We start from the raw sequence: 20,911 nt of genomic DNA, 5'->3' as shown, positions 1-20,911 counted from the left end.
GCTATTCCCTGGCTCCGCGCACCTTCTCGAAGTGTGTGGAGACGGCGTTGGAACCGCTCAGGCGTCAGGGAAAGAGGATTCTCTTATACCTAGACGACCTGCTTATTCTGAGCAACTCAGAAGAGACCGCGAGAAGGGACACCATGTTTGTGATAAACCATCTCTCCTTCCTGGGTTTTGCCATCAACTGGGAGAAGAGCTCCCCGCTCCCCAGCCGGCAGACAGTCTACTTGGGGCTTTGCCTAGACTCAGCCACCATGACTGCGATGCTTTCGCCTCCTCGGCGCGACGCCATCCTGTCGCCCGATGTCTCGGGACGGCTGTTGGTTTGGCTCCTGAGAGGTTGATCCTGCAGGGCAAAGGTTTGCCTGAGACGGTTATCAACACTATTCAGAGTGCTCGTGCGCCTTCTACTTCTTCCCTCTATGCGGCGAAGTGGTGCGCCTTCTCTCATTGGTGTGAGAGGAACCACGCTGTCCCATCTCAATGCGAGGTGGGAAGCGTGCTTTCGTTTCTGCAAAACTTATTGGAAAAAGGTTTGGCCTTCTCCACTATCAAGGTCTATGCGGCAGCCGTTTCGGCTGGCCATGCAGGCTGTGATGGTGGACCGATCTTCAGCCATCCACTGGTCAAGAGATTCTTGCGTGGGGCTAGACGGGTCAGGCCTGTTTCACGCGTGCTTACACCACGCTGGGATCTCCCCACCGTGTTGCGCGGATTGTCCAGGGATCCTTTTGAGCCTCTTTCTCAGGCCCCTTTGGATGCCCTGTCATTTAAGATGGCGCTCTTGTTGGCCTTGGTTTCTGCCAAGCGGGCGAGTGAGCTAACCGCTCTGTCTGTCAGCCTGAGTTGCTTGTTGCTAAACGAGGACAGCTCTTTCGCGTTGCTCAGACCTAATCCTGCGTTCCTCCCGAAGAACATTAATAGTTATTTTCGGTCGAGGGATATTGTTTTTGAGTCTTGATGTACTCTGGTGACTTAAGTCGTTTTGACTGGACTACAATCATATAACTAGAGTTATAATAACATAACTATCGTTTTCTCTCGCGAAAAATTCGCCCGATACGCGTCTCTACGTTCACTTTGTATGGGATCTTGTCGCCCCGTCGCGTTTGGTGTGAACGCACAATGCGCTTCTTCCTCGGCGGCGCCGTGTTTGCTGCGTTCTGAACCAAAACAAAAGCAGCGTGTGTGACGTCATGACGCATTTGCCGCGACCGGAACCGATAAGCGGAATCATTAAGCAGGCTTGCTAATGATTCCAAGGAATCGGTTGACTCGGCACCGGTTCTGAACAAGAACCGGTTCTCGATTCCCATCCCTAATGTTTTATGGTGTGATCTGGTGGGTTCTGGTTTGGTCTCGTGGGTTCTTGTGGGTTATGGTGGCGTCTGGTTAGAGCTGGGCGATTAATCGATTTTTAATCGTAATCTGAATATATGTTCAATAATTGTTTTTTTTAAAAAGAAAATCGATTATAAAATAAATTAATAAAATAAAAATGTAACGATTAAAATGTCAACATGTCAGCATGCGCGGAAAAAAGTGAGTGTTTAGAGTTTGGCTAAAGTCTGTTGCAACCAAATTATGCTTTGGTTAATCATTTTTAATATTCAAATTAGGCTACATCTAAACTTTAAAGAATATATATATTTGTCATTTATGGAAATGTGTGTGTGTGTGTGTGTGTGTTTGTGTGTGTGTGTGTGTGTGTGTGTGTGTGTGTGTGTGTGTGTGTGTGTGTGTGTGTGTGTGTGTGTGTGTGTGTGTGTGTGTGTGTGTGTGTGTGCAGCCCGGGTGGCGGTGGTGAAGTCCCGGGACATGCACTGGTCCCTGCTGGCCCAGAGGGACCAGAGGGACCTCAGCCTGAGCTCCCTGCGCATGCTGATCGTAGCGGACGGAGCCAACCCCTGTGAGTCCCCCCTCTCCCACGCTATCCCTTCCATTTCATGCTGGGCTGGGACGCCAGGCTCTCATGAGTACCAGGCAGACACGCTGGGTGTCTCCACAGGAACACTTGAAACAGATCTACATCCACAATTCATCGCCTAACGACCCATCCACTTGGTTTGGAACGGATTTCAATACCTTCGTTGGGTGTGACTCACTTATCCTGTGTGTGTGTGTGTGTGTGTGTGTGTGTGTGTGTGTGTGTGTGTGTGTGTGTGTGTGTGTGTGGGTTGTGCGTGTGTGTGTGTGCTTGTGTCTGTGTGTGTGTGTGTAACCAGGGTCGATCTCCTCCTGCGATGCCTTCCTCAACGTGTTCCAGGCTCGCGGTCTGCGTCCTGAGGTCATCTGTCCTTGTGCCAGCTCTTCAGAAGCCATGACCGTCGCCATCCGCAGGTGGGCCGCTCTTACTGCACCCCGACCGGCCTTAATCTGGGCCATCACAAAACCTGTTGAATATGAGAAATATGTTGTTGGTTCTTGGTAATAAATGGTAAACCACGTCTGTGAAAACCGCAGTCTCAAATGGAGGAGCTATATATGACATGGGATGCACACACTCATATGCGCACACAGGCACACACACCCACAAAACAACCAGCAGCCAGACCAATGGAGACCCTGCCTTAGCTGAATCTCTGAAGCTAAGTAGGTGTGGGCTTGGTTAGTACTGGATGGGAGACCAACTCTGGGAACACTGAGTTACTGCTGGAAGTGGTGTCGGGTGGTGGCCAGTAGGTGGCACAGTTCCCTCTGGCCAAAAACATCAATCCCCGATTCCCCAGTGCATTGACGGTTACACTGTGCTGTGGTAAGGTGCCGTCCTTCGGAGGAGACGTAAAACTGAGGTCCTGATTCACTGAGATCATAAAAGATCCCAGGGCACTTATCGCAAAGATTAGGGGATTCCCCGGTGTCCTGGACAAAACTGCGCAACGAGGCTCATTCAATCTGGCCCCCTAATCATCCTCCTGTATAATTGGCTGATTCATTAATTCCCTCAGTCTCCACCTCAAGCTGGTGTGTGGTGAGCGTTCTGGCACTGATTGGCCGCCGTGCAACACCCAAGTGGGTGCTACACACTGGTGGTGGTTAGTGAGGTCCCCCCCCTTCACTGTAAGCGCTTTGAGTTTCAAAAAAAAAAGCGCTACATAAATTCAATGAATTATTATATTATTATTATTATGACAACAACTATGTGTCTTTCATTGGAAACCTGTATCGATCCGTCCCAAGTTAAATCGTGAATCTAGACATCTTCTCATTCCTGGTTCTTGTCGGCCCCAGACCCCCAGAGTCGGGGGTGCCCCCCCCGGGGAAGGCGGTGCTCTCCATGGGTGGGCTGAGCCACAGCGTGATCCGCGTCGACACGGAGGAGAAGCTGTCGGTGCTGACCGTCCAGGACGTGGGTCAGGTGATGCCCGCAGGTAAATTAATCGTTTGATATAATCGTGCAAATACATAAAATTAAAAATTTAAATTAAGTGCTAAATTATAAAAAAATATATATATATTTATTTATTTTGCCCCTTTCCCCTGTTAGTGCCACTACTTGTGCTTGCGGGCTGAGCCCTACCAATAAACATGTATTTAGTTGAGGAAGATGTGGCTCCATGTTGTAAATCTCCCATTTGTCTGAGTGCTGCTGATGTCCTCCCCGTGCGCCCCCAGCCCTGGTGTGTGTGGTGCGGGTTGAGGGCACGCCGTACCTGTGCCATACGGACGAGGTGGGGGAGATCTGCGTGAGCTCGGCCAGCACCGGCACCGCCTACTACGGCCTGCCGGGCAGGACCAAGAACGTCTTTGAGGTGTGTGTGTGTGAGGTGTGTGTGTGTGTGTGTGCGTGTGTCTGTGTGTGCGCTCATGGTGCGTTTGTGTGTGTGTGTGTGTGTGTGTGTGTGTGTGTGTGTGTGTGTGTGTGTGTGTGTGTGTGTGTGTGTCTGTGTGTGTGTGTGTGTGTGTGTGTGTGTGTGTGTGTGTGTGTGTGTGTGTGTGTGTGTGTGTGTGTGTGCGCGCTTCTCATGGTGTGTGTTGTGGTTCCAGACCATCCCAGTAAAGCTGTCTGGGATCCCAGTGAGCGACCGGCCATTCACACGCACATCGCTACTGGGCTTCGTGGGTCCGGTCAGTACTGTCTCTTTATGATGATGATGGAGAGTATTGTGATGATGAGGAGGACGAAGGTTAACATGTCATTATTATGGTGGTGGCGGTGTCCATGGGGAGGATTAAGTAACCAGGATCATGTCACTGAATATGAATTTGATTTTCTTAAGATGGACAGAAACATCCAGTCACTAAACGTGGCTCATGACATCACATGGGCCTCCTGCCTGGGCTCTGGAGGGTGAACATTGTGCCCTGGTTACAGGACAGCCTGGTGTTCGTGGTGGGGAAGATGGACGGCCTCATGGTGGTCAGCGGGCGGAGACACAATGCAGATGACGTGGTTGCCACGGCGCTGGCCGTGGAGCCCATGAAGTTTGTCTACAGGGGGAGGTGAGGAAACATCAACACCCTTTACTTCTTTACTCAAAAGATGTAGAGGGGCCAAAGTACAACCCTTTCTGCCTCTGGTCTCTAGCCTGACCATGGTGTCCCTGCCTCCTGACCCCTGAACCTTAGTTGGTTTGATGCCTCAACCGAAACTAGATAGAAACTAGAATAAGGAAATGGAAAACAATAAAACATAGAAGCTAAAACCGACAAACAGATTTAAATGTATGCAGAAGTAAGAGAGAAATAATTCCATAACTTAATGAGCAGCACCTTGGGGACCATGGTCCTCACGCTGTCCTGTCCCCAGGATAGCGGTGTTTTCCGTGGCCGTGCTCCACGATGAGAGGATCGTGGTGGTGGCGGAGCAGCGGCCTGACGCCTCCGAGGAGGACAGCTTCCAGTGGATGAGCCGCGTGCTGCAGGTGGCCATACCCCTCTTTATCTATACCACGCACAACATGGTCTTTAATACACTTTAGTACACACAACATGGTCCTTAATATGCTTTAATACACACAACACAGTCTTTGGTACACTTTAATGCACACAACATGGTCCTCAATGCACTTTAATACACACAACACAGTCCTTAATACAATTAAATACACACAACATTGTCCTTATATTTTAATACACACGTCATGGTCCTTAATACACACAACTAGCTCTTTAATACACACAACATGGTCCTTAATACACTTTAATACACACAACATGGTCCTTAATACACTTGAATACACACAACATGGACCTCAATACACATTAATACCATAACATGCTCTTTAATACATACAACATGCTCTTTAATGCACACATGCTCTTTAATATACACAACATGCTTTTTAATACACACAACATGCTCTTTAATACACACATCAAGTTCATCGCTGCATACTGATCTTTAATACACAAAAAAAATTCACAGCCTCACCCCACACAACTCTGCTTGATAAATGTCAGTCTCAAGACGACATGGCACGTCATATTCGTGCACTATTCAACATGGTATATATATTGTCTTAAATGCTATATACAACATGCATATTACATCATTTAAAATGCGATAATTAAATGATAACAATATAAACTACCGTTCAAAAGTTTGGGGTCACTTAGAAATGTCCTTATTTTTTAAGAGTGAATATTAAATTAATCAGAAATACAAACTAGACATTGTTAAGGTGGTAAATTGCTATTCTCGCTGGAAACAGCAGATTTTTTAATGGAATATCTCCATATGTGTACCGAGGCCCATTTTTACAACTATCACTCCTATGTTCTAATGGTACATTGTTGAGCTCATCGTGTTTAAAGGCTAATTGATGATTAGAAAACCTGTGTGAGTTTTCATGGAAAACATGAAATCGTCTGTGTGACCCCTTTTGAACGGAAGTGTATATACATGTATACAAAAACCTGTAAGTCCTGATTGTGCAACGTAGTTGTGTGATGTCACTGCAGGCCATCGACAGCATCCACCAGGTGGGAGTGTACTGTCTGGCGCTGGTCCCCGCCAACACGCTGCCCAAGGCCCCACTGGGGGGCATCCACATCTCGGAGACCAAGCAGCGCTTCCTGGAGGGCTGCCTGCACCCCTGCAACGTGCTCATGTGCCCCCACACCTGCGTCACTAACCTGCCCAAGCCCCGGCAGAAACAAGCCGGTAGGTGGACGGTCATGAGGACCATGCAAATGATAATAATGAACAGTGATGAGTGTGATGAGGATAACGTGACACTGACTGGTGCCGTTGGTCTCGGGGCGGGGCACAGAGGTCGGTCCAGCTTCCATGATAGTGGGAAACCTAGTTGCTGGGAAGAGGATCGCCCAGGCCTGCGGGAGAGACCTGTCCCAGCTGGAGGACAATGACCAGGCACGTAAGGTAGATAGCAGCTCCATTCCACCTCCACAGAATCAGGTAAGAGAGTCTCTTGCATCTCACTGAACACGTAAGGTAGATAGCATCTCCATTGCACCTCCACAGAGACAGGTGAGAGAGTCTCTTGCATCTCACTGAACACTTAAGGTAGATAGCATCTCCATTCCACCTCCACAGAGTGAGTTGAGAGAGAGTCTTGTGCATCTCACTGAACACGTAAGATAGAAAGCATCTCCATTTCACCAGCACCTCCGCAGAGACAGGTGAGAGAGAGAGAGAGTCATACTATCAACACGTAAGGCGTTCAAACTAAACCAATCCATTCTGAGTCAGCGATCATGGGGATGCGTCTTAGCAAGGGTGCTGTCTAAATGTTACTTGTCCATTTTTGCCTGAACTAATTAAGTAGGAAGACTCTTATCTTTGAACCTTCTGTTCACCTCTGTGTCTGTGCTCATGAGATCAGCTCACACACACACACCAGTGTCGTAACTGCACTCAAAACGGTTTTGTACATTGTACAATGTCGACATTTAACTTCCCTTGCATACTTGAAGCATGACGTCTTGTTCGCTCGAGCCTCATCAGCAATATGTCCCTTAATGTGTGAACACATTTATCCGGCCATACATACGGACTGTAGATTCAGCTCCATGGAATGCTTCTACGCTTATTGACTCTCCCACCAGTTCAGCTCCTTCTCTCATGCCCTCGCTCCACTGCATCCTTCATGAGCCGGTCGTGGGGTCAGAGACAGCTCCACATGCCCACCTCATCCAAGTCTGACCGCTCCTGCTCTGTCTCTGCTCCACAGTTCCTGTACATGCAGGACGTGCTCCAGTGGAGAGCTCAGGCCACCCCTGACCACCCTCTCTTCCTGGTGCTCAACGCCAAGGTACTTCCCCCCTGCTGTTGATGACTAATGGCTCTTATCTGAAGGAGCCCAGAGTGTTGCTTCATCAGCACGACCAGCTCCGAAAGAGACCTTTAGACTTTTACTGAAGTATCCAAAAAAGAGACAATGGCTGTTGGTAAATGTTTGATAGGTGTACTAAATCAGAAGTAATTAGTCCAATATAAGTGATAAGTTATTAATAGTTTGCTCTATTTATTAGTTATTAATTAGTCTTTATTCAACCATTTATAAGTTAATTTAAGTTAAAGTGACAGATTCTTAGTTATAAGGTAATTACCAGTGAGGTACATTATTTATGACTTCATTATTAAGTAAAATGTAGTAATTTGTGTTGTTTAATCCCAACTCCTGAGTTAATGCAGGGGTCTTAAATGAGTTGTCATTGCTTATATTGGATCCCTCCATGTCCCCATGTTGTCCAGGATGCGATGTAGTGTGTAGACGTGTGCTCCAGTGTGACCGTACTGTGTTTGTCAACCAGGGCGCGGTGGTCAACTCCGCCTCGTGTCTACAGCTCCACAAGAGAGCCGAGAGGGTTGCCGTGGCACTCACGGAGAAAGGTCGCCTGAACGCCGGTGATCATGTTGCTCTGGTGTACCCGCCAGGTAACGTAGGACCAACCTCCACCCCTTTCTCCCTTCTCCTTCCACCTCCTCCACTTCTCCTTCCACCTCCTCCATTTCTCCTGCCACCGCCTCCGCTGCCTCCTCCTCCTCCTCAAAATCCTCTACTTCTTCTTCCACCTTCTCCTCTGCCGTTCTTCTCCTCCTCCTCAGCCTTCCTCCTATTTTTTCCACCTCCTCCTCTGCCGTTCGTCTCCTCCTCCTCTGTTGTTCGTCTCATTCTCCTCTGTTGCTCATCTCCTTCTCCTCTGTTGTTCGTCTCCTCCTCCTCTGTTGTTCGTCTCCTCCTCCTCTGTTGTTCGTCTCCTCCTCCTCTGTTGTTCGTCTCCTCCTCTGTTGTTCGTCTCCTCCTCTGTTGTTCGTCTCCTCCACCTCTGTTGTTCGTCTCCTCCACCTCTGTTGTTCGTCTCCTCCTCCTCTGTTGTTCGTCTCCTTCTTCTCTATTGTTCGTCTCCTCCTCCTCTGCTGTTCGTCGCCTTCTCTGTTGTTGGTCTCCTCCTCTTCCTTTAGTCTCCTCCACCTTTCCCCACCTCCTCCTCCTCAGCCTTCCTCCTCCTTTCTCCATCTCCTCCTCTGCTGTTGCCATATCTGATGAGTTGAATGTATATCCTCTCAGCCTTTATGTTAGCATGTTGTAGAAAGACCGTCTTTGCTTCTCTCGGTCAGTCTGCCGTCAGACTGACCGAATGTGTTGAGGGGTGTCGCCGGCCAATCACAGAAATTTTGGTATTTTCTTTGTCTAATGGGGATCCAAGTTAATGGTATCTGGAGTGCAAGGCCCGGTTCTTCTGACTCATGAGTGAGGATCCACCCACGGCTCTCAATAGTGCTTTTTGTCACTGTGTTCAGGGATCGACCTGATCGCCACCTTCTACGGCTGCCTGTATGCTGGCTGCGTCCCGGTCACCGTGAGACCCCCCCACCCCCAGAACCTGGCAACCACCCTGCCCACCGTCAAGATGATCGTAGAGGTAAGGCTCTGGATAGAGCTCCTCACTGCAGCACTGCGCACCTCTCATCCCATCCCACTCTGCACAATGGTCTGCAATATTCACTGGAACCACAGGGAATAATATTCACTGGAACCAGTGGGTTTAGTATTCACTGGAACCACTGGGTTTAATATTCACTGGAACCACTGGATTTTATATTCTCTGGAACCACTGGGTTTGAGATGATCATGTGATTTATCTTTGTGTGTGTGTGCATGTGTGTGTGTGTGTGTGTGTGTGTGTGTGTGTGTGTGTGTGCTTGTGTGTAACAGGTCAGTAAGTCAGTGTGTATCCTGACGACTCAAGCAATAATGAAGCTGCTCAAATCCAAAGAGGCTGCTGCCGCCGTAGACGTTAAAAGCTGGCCTATGGTCCTGGACACAGGTAAAACACACACACACATACACACACACAACCACACACACACACACACACACACACACACACACACACACACACACACACACACACACACTAAAGAGCAACTCATCTCCACGCCTACAATGCATCCTGACGGTCTCCCTCCATGGTGACCTCCAGACGACCTTCCCAGGAAGAGGACCCCCCAGCTCTACAAGCCCCCCACCCCGGAGATGCTGGCCTACCTGGACTTCAGCGTCTCCACCACGGGCATCCTAGCAGGAGTCAAGGTACCCGCAGCGACCGGCTCTCCTCTCACGGGGCAGAATGGTCCCGGCTAGTGTGGGGGGGGATGTAGCGTAGGGCAACGGTGTTTGACCAGAGGGGAACCGTTGGGGCCTATAGGGCCCTCAGATAGGGCTCTCTTGGACTTCAGAGAGGGCCCTCTAGGCCCCAAGTAATTATAATTATTTTATTTTTATTTTATTATGTTTATGAAAATCTAAACAAAAATGTTTCAAAGGAAATAGACCCTTTAACCTGCCTAATCAATTAGTGTTTGGATGTTAAGGGTTAAATGAAAGAAGCCCCTTTGTCAGACAAACTTGGGGAGTTATTTACAGGAAGACCCAAAGACCTTAAATTGGTTAAGAAAACCAAAACTTTTGAAAGGCATTTCAACTCCACCAACCATTGCAAAACCCGTGGAAGACGGAATCAGCAAGGAGCAAAAGCTTTACTTTCAGTGTTTGATGCGTCTGCCGTCATAAGTTTTGCGCCCCGGGCCTCTGCCTATATATATATGTCTACAGTGTTTCCCCCAGTAAATGTCTTAGTCAAGGTGGTCAAGGGGGGGGGGGTCTCCCTGGTTAAATTCAATTTAAAAAGCTTGTCACGACCATTGTTGTGAACACGATGCATTATTGATCTTTATTTTTACACCTGATGGAAGTATGTTTTCTTTCCCTACGAGAGTTTTCTACTTTGTTAATGCATAATAATTAAAAAAAAATAATAATAATAAAAAAATATATATATATTTTTTTTTTTGATAATTTTTTTTATTTATTTTATATACATTGGTAGTCAAGGCGGGGCCCTATTGTTGATAAGGGGGCCGCCTTAACAACACAGTGCTGGGGGAAACACTGGTCTATATATTCTACTGAAGTGCACACACAGCTTGTGATGATGTGATTATTTGTCAGGAGGATTTTCATCTTGCTTAAGAGAAGCTGTTTTTAGTCTTGGTGACAACTCTCACTCTCTCCGTGCTGTTTGCTTGTTACATTGCTCAGGCTGGACTAGTTATTCATGTTGTTTCAGAGCTGGAAGTGTCACAGGTATCCCTGGCAGTATGTGTCCAGAGAGGACACATTAAGTAAAAGGGGACCTATTATGCTTTTTCGACTTTTATGACCTATAAACGTTGTTAGAATGATTGATGGTCATGTTTAACCATGCTAAAGTGTCAAATAATGACGTACATGCATTTCGACGCATTCCCTGCTGACAGTCTGGGGTGGCTGTGCAGAGCGCTAAACACTCGAGACAACGTTTGCGATTCACTTGTTCACATTTCCGGGAAATCATCTACGTAGAGGCACTCCTGCCACGCCCCCATATGCCTGGTCAAATCTGCCCGCACGCGCGCTTCAAGGAAGGTAACCAATCACAACGGAGTTGGGTTGGCAGGAGGGGGGCGAGGGGGCGGAGAAGGACGACACCGAGCGTTGACAGAGAATGCTGAAAGCGCCCAGCTGAGAGGAAGAGTTTCCCGAAAATCTACATTGTTTTTTGTGCTGTGATTCGTGTCAGGTTGCGCTATAGGAGTCATTAATAAGAAATTAAGAACAGAAAAGTAGTATAATAGGTCCTCTTTAAGCTGCTGGTCTGCTTTTTTCGTTGTGGGAAATGGGGGTCAGACAAGATTTAAGAGTCACTGTTCGCTACATTGTTTGACTACCAGTGGAACGGGTTCTGGGTTTGATCCTGTGTATCCTGAGTCTACGAAAGGCATCTTTGAGCGAGCTGCCCTCCCTGCTCATTGATGACCTCTGTCTGTCGTCGCTGTAAAGCCACATTCCACCGCAGTGCTTTCCCCAGGAGCTAGGGCCCTCTGGAGGAGCTCCACCGCAGGGACCAGGGTGTACATTAAGTTCCGAGACATGAGAAATGATTTGACCCCCAAAAAAGGCCCTCCTCAGGGGTCAGTACTTTCTAAAGTACAGGACTTTGGGGCCGGGCGTGCAGCGCTGAACATGGTAACCCATGATATGTCGTGAATTCTCAGCATTTTATTTCAGCAAACTGACTGATTAGGTGTTCGTAGAGTATCCGTGGCCGCCCAGATTGAAAAGGAAATTCTGAAACTTGGTGTACATGCCTTATTTTGCATGCTGTACATTTTTGCAACCGGGACCCATTTCTTTTGTCCAGTGATTTTGTGGTCCAGTGAAAATTCGTGAAAACTAACACAAGATCTATGGACATGACTGTTACGCGCCAGACCTACCGCACTCACTATTTATCCGGGTAGTCAGCCCGTAACCTAATGTACTGTATGTCCCTACGTGGTGCGTTGAACTTGAGATATGTTCCTAAACCTTCTCTGGGTGAGTGCACTCTTACCTATCTAGGGAGTTAGGTGCTAGGTACTCACCGCAGGTCCACAGCCACCGTAGACGAACAGCTCTCTCCGTGACGCGCCGCACCGGCACCTTGTATCCAGGTGACTGTGTTAATCCCACAAACTCAGGCCCCGTTTACACGAGGACGCTTGCGGGTAAAAACTACAAAATATTTTATCTGAAGTGCCTTTCGTTTAGATGGTGACAGCTTTTTTTGGGGCATGAAAACGCATAAATCTGAAACCACCCTCCAGAGTAGAAAAGTTGAATACGCTCCGCCGTAGCGTTTCCGTCTACAATACCAAGACGCAAAACACTGCTCAGATCTGCTCACGTCGAATTCCACACACTTTTGCATCACCGTATGCACGCAGATTTCCTCCCGAAAACGCTTGTCTAAGCGCGGAATAAAAAGTCGAGACGCGACGCCACTTTTGCGTCTTCTGTTCAGACCGTCATCGTGTAAACGTAGCATCAGAGTCTCACCTGCAGAGGGCCACCTCCAGAGACTCTCAACCCAGAGTCTCACTTCCTGGCTCACCTGCCGCCTCAGCTGTTGCTATTTACCGCTAATGAGCACCTCAACACCCACCCCTCTGTGTGATGTCAGTACGGACCCTAACCATGAGCACACTAAAGCTATACCTAATCATAACAATGACCAATTCACGATGGTTAACTGCTGTTCCAGATGTCCCATGCTGCCACCAGTGCCTTGTGTCGCTCCATCAAGCTCCAGTGTGAGCTCTACCCCTCCAGGCAGATCGCCATCTGTCTGGACCCCTACTGTGGCCTGGGCTTTGCTCTCTGGTGCCTCTGCAGGTAATAGCTAGCACTGCAGTCTTCACTGGGTTCATTGTGTCATCTCACTTGTTAATTGTGTTTGTATTTGATGACACGTGTGTGTGTGTGTGTGTGTGTGTGTGTGTGTGTTCTGCATGCTAACTGTATTGTGTGTGTGTGTGTGTGTGTGTGTGTGTGTGTGTGTGTGTGTGTGTGTGTGTGTGTGTGTGTGTGTGTGTGTGTGTGTGTGTGTGTGTGTTCTGCATGCTAACTGTATTGTATGTGTGTGTGTTTGTGTGTTCTACTTTCTAACTGTATTGTGTGTTTCTCCAGTGTGTATTCAGGCCACCAGTCCATCCTGGTGCCCCCTCTGGAGCTGGAGACCAACGCGTCTCTGTGGCTGTCTGCCGTCAGCCAGTACAAGGTCCGCGTGACCTTCTGCTCCTACTCTGTCATGGAGATGTGTACCAAGGGGCTGGGCTCGCAGACCGAGGCCCTGAGGGTCAGTACCTCACACACACTGCTGCGGTCCTCTTCAAGACGGACAATCAGCAACAACCTGTCGAGATATATATATATATATATATTGGGTTATTTTTCATCTCTCTCTCTATATATATATAGAGAGATAGAAGATATAGATATCTATCTATTTATATATCTACATATATATGCATCTATAAATATATATGCATATATGAGTCAGCAGAGTGGTCCACAGCCGCGCTACGTCCACACCATCACGTCCAGCCGGCCTGCAGACCCTCATTGTACCCAGCCCCTCCTACTCTGAGCCATCCCCCATGTCTTGTGTGTTCCAGCTGAGGAACGTCAACCTATCCTGCGTGCGGACGTGCATGGTGGTGGCGGAGGAGAGGCCGCGCATCTCCCTCACCCAGACCTTCTCTAAGATCTTCAAGGACTTGGGGCTCTCCACCAGAGCCGTCAGCACCACCTTTGGGTGCCGTGTCAACGTGGCCGTCTGCCTGCAGGTGAGGGGGGGAAGGGGGAGCAGGGGGAGATGAGAGGAGAGTAGAGGGGGAGTGGGGAGGAGGGGGAGAGGGGAGGATGGTGGGGAGAGGAGGGCGAGGAGAGGCTGGTGGGGGGGGGGAGGGGGAGAGGAGACAGTGGTGGGGAGGGGTGAGGTTGGTGGGGAGAGGAGAGGGTTTTAGCGAGAGGAGGGGGAGATGGAGGTAGAAAGAAAGGAATTAGGGGCAACAAGTAGGTGGAGGAGCAGAAAGAGGGACAGGCGGACAGGCAGAAGGGAAGGAGGTGGAGGAGGGAGGAAGAGGGGTGAGGTTATCGAGGAGGAGGAGTGGGCAAGAGTGAGGTCGGTGATTGATTAAGAGTATTGGTAATGAGAGTCCATGTCCTGCAGCCCGTTCTCTCTTGATGGTTTTCTGTCCTGTGGTTTGGTTTTTTTCACTCCCATGGTCTGACTGTATATATCTTCTCTCTTTTTCTGTGATTTCTTTCTCCTTTTGTGATCCTACTTTTGTTTCTAATTTGTCACGGCCCAACTCTAATCATTTCCATGATGAATGTGCGTGTCTGAATGCATTTATGTGTATTGTGTATATCTGTATGTGTATATCTGTGTGTGCGTGTATAAATGTGGTGTGTGTGTGAATGTACTTTTGCATGTGTGTGTGTCCACGTGTATATCTCTGGTCTCTTCCTGTACCTGTGTCCCCCTGGGCAGCCCAACCGGCTGGGGAAACTAGCTGAGCAGGTACCGAGGGCCAATGGGGCTGCAGCTGCTAGCTGGGCTACTCGCTGCTAGCTGGGCTACTCGCTGCTAGCTGGGCTACTGACTGCTAGCTTAGCTACTGATTGTTAGCTGAGCTACTGGCTGCTAGCTGGGCTACACACTGCTAGCTGGGCTACGGACTGCTAGCTTGGCTAATGACTGCTAGCTGGGCTACTGACTGCTAGATGGGCTACTGGCTACTCGCTGCTAAATGGGCTCCTTTCTGCTAGCTGGGCTACTGGCTGCTAGCTGCTAGCGGGGCTACAAGCTGCTAGCTGGGCCACTGGCTGCTAGCTGGGCTACTGGCTGCTAGCTGGGCTACTGGCTACTCGCTGCTAGCTGGGCTACTGCCTGCTAGATGAGCTACTGGCTACTCGCTGCTAGCTTGGCTACTGGCAGCTTGCTTGGCTACTGGCTGCTAGCTGGGCTACTGGCTGCTAGCTGGGCTACTGACTGCTAGCTGGGCTAATGACTGCTAGCTGGGCTACTGCCTGCTAGATGAGCTACTGGCTACTTGCTGCTAGCTGGGCTACTGGATGCTAGATGAGCTACTGGCTACTCGCTGCTAGCTTGGCTACTGGCTGCTAGCTTGGCTACTGGCTGCTAGCTGGGCTACTGGCTGCTAGCTGGGCTACTGGCTGCTAGCTGGACTACTGACTGCTAGCTGGGCTAATGACTGCTAGCTGGGCTACTGGCTGCTAGACAGGCTACTGACTGTTAGCGGGGCTACTGAATGTTAGCTGGGCTGCCCCCTGCTAGCTGGGCCGCTGACCGCTAGCCGGGTTACTGGCTGTTAGCTTGGCTGCAACTGCTGGCGTATCTAGGAATGGGAATTGATAAGAATTTCACGATTCCGATTCTGCTTATTGATCCGATTCCTTATCGATTCTCTTATCGATTCTCATTGGGTGAGAAAATAAGTACAAATGTGTTTGTTTGTATTAAATCTCTTTAATATCTGATCAGAAGTGCGTCTAGTATTAGGAAATTGTACATTTTCAAATCAATTGGTCTAGACAGGTTTTATACAGAAATTCTTGAGTTGAATTTACTACCTTTTAATATCATTTTTAGTACCTTCACCATATTTTTTAAAGGTCCCATGACATGAAAATCTCACTTTGGGAGGTTTTCTAACATAAATATGAGTTCCCCTAGCCTGCCTATGGTCCCCCAGTGGCTAAAAATTGCGTTTGGTGTAAAACTAGCACTAGCTGTTCTGCTCGCCTTTGAAAAAACGGAGGCTCAAGCGCGCTGATTTGGAATGTCTGTGCTCATGACGTCATCAGGAATCTCAGCTCCTCCCCTTACTCTGCCTGGCCCGCCCAGAGACGTTGGCCCGCCAATGAGACTCGACCGTGCGAGCGCCACATGTGTGTGTGTGAATACACACACTGTAACGCAAGTGTTTCTTGTCGGTTCTTTGACGTGTCTTGTATTTCCACAACGAGACTGTCGTGGGGGTTATCTGAGCCATGGTTGAGAAGGAATTGGGGGAAAGCAACTTTGGTTTGACTCGCTGAAGTACATGAACTGCGACATGCCGCCGGTTGCCGCGAGGCACCATCGCCCGGCAGCGGGCAGCCGGCAGCAGGCAGCGCGCGGTTCAGTCGACTGCAGGTTGATGTGAAAGTGGAAGAACCAGAGACGTCGCAGAACCCGACAAAGTCGTTTGTGATTCATAATATCGTCTGGAGGCGCACACAATATGTTATATGATATAGATATCTATGTATTATATGATATTATTTAGATATAGAGCTCCAGGACTGTACCGCAAGTGTTGTACACTTCCTTGTTATTTGGATAACCGTTCTGCTGTTGGTGTGATGGCGCATAACACGTCGGACTCTCGTCTCTGGTATTTCTACAACGAGACTCGTATTGGGGGTTATCTCAGCCAAGGTTGAGAATGAATTGGGGGGAAGGAACTTTGGCTTAGACTCCCTCAAGAACATGAACCACGACAAGGAGGAGAAAGGGATCTTTGCCGGGCAGCGCTTATGCACCTCCGCCTCCGGCGGTGGTCCCTCAGCGGGGCTCAAGCGGGAGACATTCGCCGCCAACAATCCCTTTCTCCTCCATGTCGTGGTTCATGTTCTTGAGGGAGTCAAAGCCAAAGTTCCTTCCCCCCAATTCATTCTCAACCTTGGCTGAGATAACCCCCAATACGAGTCTCGTTGTAGAAATACCAGATACGAGAGTCCGACGTGTTATGCGCCATCACACCAACAGCAGAACGGTTATCCAAATAACAAGGAAGTGTACAACACTTGCGTTACAGTCCTGGAGCTCTATATCTAAATAATATCATATAATACATAGATATCTATATCATATAACATATTGTGTGCGCCTCCAGACGATATTATGAATCACAAACGACTTTGTCGGGTTCTGCGACGTCTCTGGTTCTTCCACTTTCACATCAACCTGAAGTCGACTGAACCGCGCGCTGCCTGCTGCCGGCTGCCCGCTGCCGGGCGATGGTGCCTCGCGGCAACCGGCGGCATGTCGCAGTTCATGTACTTCATCGAGTCAAACCAAAGTTCCTTTCCCCCAATTCCTTCTCAACCATGGCTCAGATAACCCCCACGACAGTCTCGTTGTGGAAATACAAGACACGTCAAAGAACCGACAAGAAACACTTGCGTTACAGTGTGTGTATTCACATTGATGTGGACGTTGAAGAACCAGGAACGTCGGAGAACCCAACGCGGCCGTTTGAGATTCATAATATCGGCTCACACAGCTTTTGGCCGTGATAATATATATTATATGATATAGATATCTGTGTAGGCTATATGATAATATTTAGATATAGAGCTCCAGGACTCCCGTGTGTTCTAGAATATTTACAGAACACGGCTAAAGGCTGTGTGCGCCTCGCCATTGCGATACATCCACTGTAAACAGAGCGCATGGTGGCTGCAAGCTGCTCAGGGCCACACCCCCACCCTCCTCCTTGACACGCCCACCGAAACAGCGCATTTGGGGGAAGCTCAATGTGCGACTTGCTCAGAGTGGCTGTAACTCTGCACCACGGCTGAATTTAGGGAACGTCTTTGAATACTGGGTTAGTTGCCCACTAATACCTATATTAAAGAATACATAAAATAGCATGTCATGGGACCTTTAATACCAGCATGACTTCAAGAGAGAGACCATTGGAGTTGATCCATTAATCCATTGGAGTTGGATTAATGTCACAACGGGACTTGGTCCCTAGTTTTTAATCAATATGTCACAAAGTAGACATAGACAGAGAGTGTCAGAGAGAGAGAGTTTTTGTGTCAAGTGTTGAAGTTAAGTTATAATTACCTCGTTAATATTGTTATCACAGTGTTAAGGTTTTGCATGAAATAGTACCAAGTAGTACTGTGGTACACACAACACTAGCCGGGTTAACATGGACACTTCAGATCCGATTCGATTTCTAATCGGAATAGATCTATTCATATCTTGCAATCAGAATGTACTGTATATAGGCCTATGGCATTTACAAAAGTGGTAAGCTTACATTCGTATATCTCTCGCACACAACCGTTGTGTTGGTCTGGACTTATATGATATGTAAGGGATAATGTTATAGTACAGAACGCCGGTCATTATCGGGTAAATAAGCCCAGACAGGGCGAACCGGACCGCGATGCGAAGCGAAGGTGTCTTGCTTCGCCCTGAAGGGTCTTCTTTTCGATAATGACCGGCGACGTTCTATACATTATTACACGGCTCCTTGCCAAAACAGCAGAGAAATAGTCCACCAAAGACGTCGACTTCGCTTAGAAACTGGACACGCTGGGGTTGATAAGTTACCAGACTTACAGAGTGAGAAGTAAGACGTGAATCAGGCAAAAAATCCACTTTCCTTGACAGTGGTCAAGTTCGGTATGCATAAAAGTACCGACTGACCTATTGCGAAATACAGCAGCTGCTTTTACCATCTCTCCAAGTTAAAAAGTAGCCGAAGCCACCCCAAACCAATCGGAATATACATGTCGACTATAGCGGACTACACCACTTCTTCTATTCCGCATGGAATTCTGTTCCGATCAGAGAATTGTATTCCGATTGAGCCGTATAGGCCTATAATATAATTTTTTATTCTGATTGAGCTGTTCTTCCACAGAAATTGCACTTCCAACCGTATTAATAAGACTGATTATCCCATTTATTCTACTTCTTGCTTGCCAACATAATAAAACAATTCAAATACTTCACTGATCATGCTTTTTCTTATTCGTATTGCATGCTTATTAAATGTATACTCTGTTTGAGTTAATCTCCCTCAAAAAGTAGTCCCCTTTAATTACGATTGATCAAACAGGTTTTTGACACCTCTAAGGGCATTATCCCGCTTATACCGGTCACTTGCCAAAGAAAAGGAATTAAGATCATTCATTTATATTTTCATGCGTTTTACAATCCAAATATAAACATCTTCACATAAATAGGACGGACCTTAGCTACGACCTGGGAGGTATTTTAGTCAGCTGAGCTAGAGAGCTAACGTTACATTTATAATTCGAAATTCGTCCCAGCCTTTATACCACAGATACTATATGGTCTATAGCATATAACCGCGTTTTCTGATTACAGTTTAATGTAACAGTAAGCTGACAACATTGCTAATTAACACCGCAACTGCAAATTAACCACACGGAGATAACCGTGGCAACCGGTCAAACAAATGTTCTTTTTGCGCTCATTCTTAAAGATCGATTCCTCCAGCCAGAGGTCCGAAAATTTGCATTTCCCCATTCTTTCAAATTACTTTGAACTAACAGAAGCAAACTCGCGAAGTGGATATAAACTATGGAGCCAGTTTCCTGCCATAATTCAAACCTGAAAAAATAAGTTTCAAAGGCTTGTAAGTCTGGGTTTGAAAACTCAACACCTTGTAAAAAAGGTTTTGCAACACTGAAAAAGGAGATTATATCCTGAAAGAAATTCAAACAAAAATTCAAACATCTGTAAACATGATTTTGTGTTAGATTTTATCTTCTTCATCATTTTCACCAACACATTTTCAAAGTATTTTTTTTTCACAAACATGTTTTCAAAGTTCAAACAATTTCACCAGCGCATTTGCAGAGTTTCAAATCTGGCACTGTTCTAACAGTGTATTTCATTGTTTCCCGGTTTTGAAACCTTGTAAATGGGATTCTCTAAACAGGTGTTCATACATTGAGAAATACGTTTTGAAAGGTTGAATATTTATTTTTAAAAACTTGTAAAGGTGTACGTTTACGCCATTGCAATGTATTTTTTCAGAACTGACTTTTCAGCACTGACTTTTCAGAGATTTGACCACACAGGGGCAAGCTTTGAGTCACGTGAATATTGGCAGTGTTCTGTCGCGCATTTGTTTTGAAACTCCTGACAGTCAAAGTCTGAAGAAAAAAAAAACGTTCCTGGGGGCGGGACCATTTAGCTCTAAACCTATTGGTTGCTCTCAGCTGACGTACATTCCAATCACATTCTTGTCATCGGCAGAGCACTGTCAATCATGCACAGCCCGGTGAACGGCACATGTACATCCTTCGTCCCTCCCTTATCCCCATGCGGTCGTTGGCGGATGGGGGAGTCTGGGCGGTGGACTGCGACGGTATGATAGTTGTCTGACCCCTTGGAATGTACTGACGTACATTCCAATCACATTCTTGTCATCGGCAGAGCACTGTCAATCACGCACAGCCCGGTGAACGGCACATGTGATTGGAATGTACGTCAGCCGAGAGCAACCAATAGGTTTAGAGCTAAATGGTCCCGCCCCCAGGAACGTTTTTTTTTTCTTCTGACTTTGAGTGTCAGGAGTTTCAAAACGAATGCGCGACAGAACACTGCCAATATTCACGTGACTCAAAGCTTGCGCCTGTGTGGTCAAATCTCTGAAAAGTCAGTGCCGAAAAGTCAGTTCAGAAAAAATACATTGCAATGGCGTAAATGTACACCTTTACAAGTTTCTAAAAATAAATATTCAACCGTTCAAAACTTATTTCTCAATGTATGAACACCTGTTTGCAGAATCCCATTTACAAGGTTTCAAAACCGGGAAACAATGAAATACACTGTTAGAACAGTGCCAGATTTGAAACTCTGCAAATGCGCTGGTGATATTGTTTGAACTTTGAAAACATGTTTGCGAAAAAATAAATACTTTGTAAATGTGTTGGTGAAAATGATGAAGAAGATAAAATAGAACACAAAATCATGTTTACAGATGTTTGAATTTTTGTTTGAATTTTTTTCAGGTTATAATCTCTTTTTTCAGTGTTGCAAAACCTTTTTTACCAGGTGTTGAGTTTTAAAACCCAGACTTACAAGCCTTTGAAACTTTTTTTTTCAGGTTTGAATTATGGCAGGAAACTGGCAACATAATAAACCACCTGACGTCTCTGCCCGTTGCAGCAGTGTGAACTGCCCAGTTTTAGAACGTCGCAGCCCTTCTCGTCAAAAGGAGTTGCAAGGAGTTGCGACGCAAATCTTTGGTCTGAACAAGCCAGCCAGTTTGTTTCAGCGCACGCACCAC

General features: G+C 47.3%; 1 protein-coding gene across 7 annotated transcripts in view; it reads left to right on the top strand.

Moving 5' to 3' along the window:
• dip2a (disco-interacting protein 2 homolog A) overlaps positions 1–20,911 on the top strand; it is a 176,110-nt gene that overhangs the window by 145,706 nt on the left and 9,493 nt on the right. For 5 of the 7 annotated variants that reach the window (XM_030343459.1, XM_030343457.1, XM_030343455.1 and 2 more), the window contains 17 exons: positions 1,793–1,912; positions 2,229–2,343; positions 3,235–3,374; positions 3,619–3,755; positions 3,991–4,071; positions 4,319–4,446; positions 4,754–4,868; positions 5,908–6,109; positions 6,219–6,328; positions 7,140–7,220; positions 7,723–7,846; positions 8,714–8,835; positions 9,129–9,240; positions 9,397–9,506; positions 12,538–12,668; positions 12,963–13,131; positions 13,451–13,621. In XM_030343459.1, coding sequence (XP_030199319.1) covers positions 1,793–1,912; positions 2,229–2,343; positions 3,235–3,374; positions 3,619–3,755; positions 3,991–4,071; positions 4,319–4,446; positions 4,754–4,868; positions 5,908–6,109; positions 6,219–6,328; positions 7,140–7,220; positions 7,723–7,846; positions 8,714–8,835; positions 9,129–9,240; positions 9,397–9,506; positions 12,538–12,668; positions 12,963–13,131; positions 13,451–13,621 — 2,168 coding nt within the window. Of the gene's footprint in view, positions 1–1,792; positions 1,913–2,228; positions 2,344–3,234; positions 3,375–3,618; positions 3,756–3,990; positions 4,072–4,318; positions 4,447–4,753; positions 4,869–5,907; positions 6,110–6,218; positions 6,365–7,139; positions 7,221–7,722; positions 7,847–8,713; positions 8,836–9,128; positions 9,241–9,396; positions 9,507–12,537; positions 12,669–12,962; positions 13,132–13,450; positions 13,622–20,911 lie in introns of all 7 variants that reach the window. The other 2 variants (XM_030343456.1, XM_030343462.1) reach the window with 2 other exon arrangements.

The sequence above is a fragment of the Gadus morhua genome, chromosome 20 (assembly GCF_902167405.1).
Source record: "Gadus morhua chromosome 20, gadMor3.0, whole genome shotgun sequence".
Classification (NCBI taxonomy): domain Eukaryota; kingdom Metazoa; phylum Chordata; class Actinopteri; order Gadiformes; family Gadidae; genus Gadus; species Gadus morhua.
The sequence above is the reverse complement of the archived record's forward strand: the minus strand, read 5'-3'. Positions and strand labels throughout refer to the sequence as shown.